Genomic DNA, 4632 nt, shown 5'->3' with positions numbered 1-4632 from the left:
GGGGGAGTCCGGCTGGGGGCTGCCCGCAGGGGGGCGTAATCTCTCCCCTGCTGTGGTGTCTAGTGGTCGATGACCTTCTGGCTGAATTAAAAGAAGCAGGATTCCTGGTATATGGCTACGCGGATGACGTGGCCATCATTGCCAGAAGAAATTTCATAACGATCCTCAAGGAAAGGATGGACGCAGCCTTGAGGATAGTTCAAACCTGGTGCAGAAAGAAGGGACTGTCGGTCAATTCATCTAAGACCTCGGCAGTGGTCTTCACCAGGAAATACAAACCCGAACACATAGAGCCACTAAAGCTCTGGGGCAGAGAAATAACTTACACAAGCTCGGTGAAGTATCTTGGAGTGATCCTGGATGCTAAACTGAGCTGGCTGCCAAACCTCGAGGAGAAGAGAAGAAAGTTCTATACCACCATGTGGGCTTGTAGAAGAGTAATGGGTAGAAACTGGGGGCTTCACCCCAGGGCTGCCCTTTGGCTGTATAGGACGGTGTTGCTGCCAAGACTAACCTATGCAGCGGTAGTATGGAGGCCGAGAATGGAGAGGGTGAAGGCCAGGAACCTGTTAAAAAGCCTACAGGGTAGTTATCTGAGGGCTGTGACAGGGACCATGAGAACCACCCCGACGGAGGCGCTGAAAGTAGCTCTCTGCTGCCCATCTCTCGGTCAGCTGATAAAATACCAAGCCAGGAGAACGGCTTATAGACTTAGATGTCAGGGGGAATGGAAAGATACTGGTCTAGGACACACTAGACTGGGACTTTCTCAGAAGTACCCCTTCATGTTAAAACAGGATAGAATTCCAAGAAAACATCAGTTGGAGAAGAAATTTAAAGTTTTAATACCAACTAGGGACGACTGGACAAGTCTAAATTACTAGCTGATCCAAAAGTGGATCTTTGCTTCACAGACGGATTGGGTGTAAATGGTCGGTATGGGGTAGGAATCTATGGGCCGAAAAGAAACCATAGAGAAAGCATACCTTTGGGCTGGCTGGCCACAGTCTTTCAAGCCGAGGTGATGGCCATCCTGAGGTGTGCGGAAACCCTTGCTGTAAACGATAGTGCAAACCAGCACTTTTACATATTCTCTGATAGCAGAGCGGCCATACATGCCCTTGCAAAGACCACTACAGAATCGGCTGTAGTTTGGGACTGCATGCAGGCATTAGCTAGACTAGGGGAATCTAACAAGATAACTCTAGTATGGATCCCAGGACATCAGGGGTTTCTCGGGAACGAGATAGCCGACGAGTTAGCCAAGCTGGGGACCCAAATGGACCCAGCCACGCAGATCGTTGGAGTAGCTTTTGTAACGGGAATCAACATCATCAGAGGATGGCTTGAGCGAGAGCACGTTGGCTCCTGGAGAGCAGTGGGGGGCTGCCGGACAGCTAAACGGCTAATGGAGCAACCATCGGGGAGAGCCAACGAGCTCCTGGCCATAAACAGACTAAGACTGAAGGTGGGATTGTGTCTTCTCACGGGACACATCACACTGAGGAGCCATCTAAACAAACTTGGGCTTACGGAACAAAGTGACTGTCGCCTATGTGGTGAGGAGAGAGAGGACAGCGCTCACATTTTATGTTGGTGTCCTGTACTCACATGTAAAAGGTATAGATCCTGGGGCTGCGTGTTCATGGAGCCTGAGGATCTAAACGGAAAAAGGGTTAGCAGCTTGATTAACTTGGTGTCAGATACTAGGCTGGGTTTATTAGCGCAATCCTAAAAAATAGCAGGAGGTCACAATGGAACTTTTAGATCTAGGTGACGCAAGGGCATCAAAGTGCCCACCTGCTCCACTACTACTACTACTACTAATACATTCGGTGTCTCGGTCGCGGACTTATTTCTATTCTTAAAACTACTCTTATATCTAGACGCAACTTATGGCTAACACGCGGTCTTATACTAACGCGAACTTAGAACTACTCGTGGCACGAGGCGCCTGTCGAAGGCTTCCCCGTGAGCGCTGAACGGTATCGTCGTAGATGCGGCGGGTGCTAGGCGGCGATGCGCGGCGGTTCCGCCGATTTCGGCGCGATCGGTTTAACGACGGTTCGGACGCGGGCGTGACGGAGTCGGCGGCTCGCCTAGGGTGATGGTAGTGGCGGACAAGAAGGTGCACGAAAGGAGCCCAGAGCACAGGGCAGAGACGGTGAGCTTGCCATTTTTATATCCTTCGGATGCTGGTTGGTCTCTACTCGTGGTTGTGGCCTTGAGGACAAATGAGCGCACCTTTCCTCTCGGCCGGGTCTCTAAGCGGCAGGAAGGTCAGGAGCGCTTGACCGGTGAGCGCGCCACCTCTGGTTCCCGTACCTCTCAGAGAACGGATTAGACAGGAGATGATACACCCGGGATGATGAGCGCACTTTCCCGGTCGTAGCAGTCTCAGGATTGCTGGCGTATGCCGGCGAAGAGTTAGGAATAGGCGAACGTACTTGGGAGAGTACGGACGCCTCGGGACTGGTGCCTTATCGTGATCGCTCTCCGCTTATATACCCGCCAACTCGCGTTTTCGGCACGTACGCCGTTCCCCCTCACGAGGGAACACTCGACGGTGTTGCGAGCCGGCGGTGGTTTCGTTTTATTTATTTGGCGCTTTGCGCCTGTTACACGACCCGACGGGTATTCGGTCGGATCGTCGTGACGAACATGAGATATTTCGTCATAAAATATACGGTGTAGATCTTTCCGTGTACAAATGCACGGTGTACATTTTCCTGTATACAAATGAATGGAGTACATTTGCAACATGTCCAAATAAAACTTCTTCCGTGTACAAAATATATTAAGAGGAGAATTTTTGTGTTCAAATGCAACGTGTAAAATTGAACGGTGTACAAATGGTTATGCCTCTTTGAGACGTGTCCGTTTGCAATGTGTCCAATTGAACTATATTAAAATGCACCGCTCCCTATCAAAACGACCGTATGAAATAATAAAAGCTGCGTCTAAGAAAATTGGATATGATAAATTTCCATCATATAAAAAAAATGCTTAAAGGAAAACAAAAATGCTATCTAGAAAATATTAATATTACAGAAAGTTCGGCATCAAATGATTTAAAAAAATTACTGGGTCATACTGTAGTGAGATTGTTTGAAACAATAAACCTATACCATATTTAGGAAAACCTAAATATTGGTATCAACAACAATGAATTAACATTATTTACAAAATGGGGTTGTGATGGGTCATCGGTACAAGTGAGTATAAACAAAATTTTAAATAAGACGGAGAAATATCTGACGGACGCGTGTTCATGATATCGATGGTATCTTTGTTTCTCACTTCAATTTATGATAAAAATATTATTATTTGCAACAATGATCGACCTTCTTCATCAAGGTACTACAGGGCTGTAAAATTTGAAAATATTAAAGAAACTGCGGAAAAAATAAAAAATAAAATGCAACTTATGGATAAGGAAATTTCGAAATTACTTGAAACAGAAATAGAAAAATTCGACATTATATTTAAAATAAAACATGAAACGATATTTACGATATTAGATGGTAAAGTAGCTCAAGCTATGAGAGATATGCTTTCTTCATCTTCATGTTTTATTTACGGTTTCTAGTCATCTGAAATGAAAAACTTAATAGATATGAGACAAAAATTTAACAAAGAAGAAACATTTAAATTAGGGATGTCGCCTTTGCATACACGAATTAAGTTCATGAAGTGCATATTACATATTGCTCATAATCTTCTGTTTAAAAAGTAGTCAAAACTTCGGAAATACGTATGAAGAAGAAGAAACAAAAAAAGAATACAAGAAGCATTTTATAATAAACTTGGATTGAAAGTAGACATTGTTAAACAAGGTTTCGGAACATCTAACGACAGAAATACTTACTAAAGATTTTTTGCTGATTTAAAAGTAATTGGAATTGACGAAGAATTAATTAGAAAATTTTCTACTATATTACAGGTTATCGTTTATTTTCGTTTTTGGGTTAATGCTGTGTCCTTCTTTAATTTGTTTTGATAACACTGATTATGTAATATACTTTAGCCTGACTGCAAGTTGATGTTCTTAAATGGGTTTATTACAAGTTATTAATTGTAGGGACGAAATAAATTTTAGAAAATTTAGTTTATATGCTTATAAGACAGAGGAAATATTTATTGAAAAATATCCGTAGTATTTCATCCCAGTTACAATTCACAAAATTCTCCTCTATGATAAAGAAATTATTGGAAATGCAGCGTTATCTATTAGATATTTATCGGAAGAACTCAAGAAGCAAGAAATACAGATTATATAAAATATTGTTCAAGATTAATTTTATTTCTTTTTTGTTCGTTAATTTATCTCTGTACATTCTTTTCTTAAGGGTACAGTCTCATCAGTGAGGCCGAAAAATAGGCTATTTTCATGATTTTTTTTTGAGGAAAGTAATAAATCTAGACACTCGCGATTTTTCAGGTATATTTATAGTACTTTTAAGTAACTTTTAAAAAATTTTCAATTAATTTTATGATAACTTCGAGGTAGGGCACGTTGCGCCGTAGACCGCTGCGAAATAAAGAACCTCGCTGGCGACTGTCCTACAGGTCATAAGATTCATCTGAAACAAAAAATCGAAAAAGATTCTTGTTTAGTATGAGTGTGGTTAT

At 42.5% G+C, this 4632-nt stretch overlaps 1 protein-coding gene across 1 annotated transcript in view; it reads left to right on the top strand.

Moving 5' to 3' along the window:
* LOC116850995 overlaps window positions 1-1735 on the top strand; it is a 2194-nt gene extending 459 nt beyond the window's left edge. The window contains exons 2-3 of the mRNA XM_032829942.1: window positions 64-870; window positions 915-1735. Coding sequence (XP_032685833.1) covers window positions 64-870; window positions 915-1735 — 1628 coding nt within the window. The remainder of the gene's footprint in view (window positions 1-63; window positions 871-914) is intronic.
* The last annotated feature ends 2897 nt before the right edge of the window (window positions 1736-4632 follow it).

This window comes from Odontomachus brunneus, unplaced genomic scaffold, assembly GCF_010583005.1.
Source record: "Odontomachus brunneus isolate Ranch 3 - 2012 unplaced genomic scaffold, Obru_v1 Obru_scaffold_163, whole genome shotgun sequence".
Lineage (NCBI taxonomy): Eukaryota > Metazoa > Arthropoda > Insecta > Hymenoptera > Formicidae > Odontomachus > Odontomachus brunneus.
The sequence above is the reverse complement of the archived record's forward strand: the minus strand, read 5'-3'. Positions and strand labels throughout refer to the sequence as shown.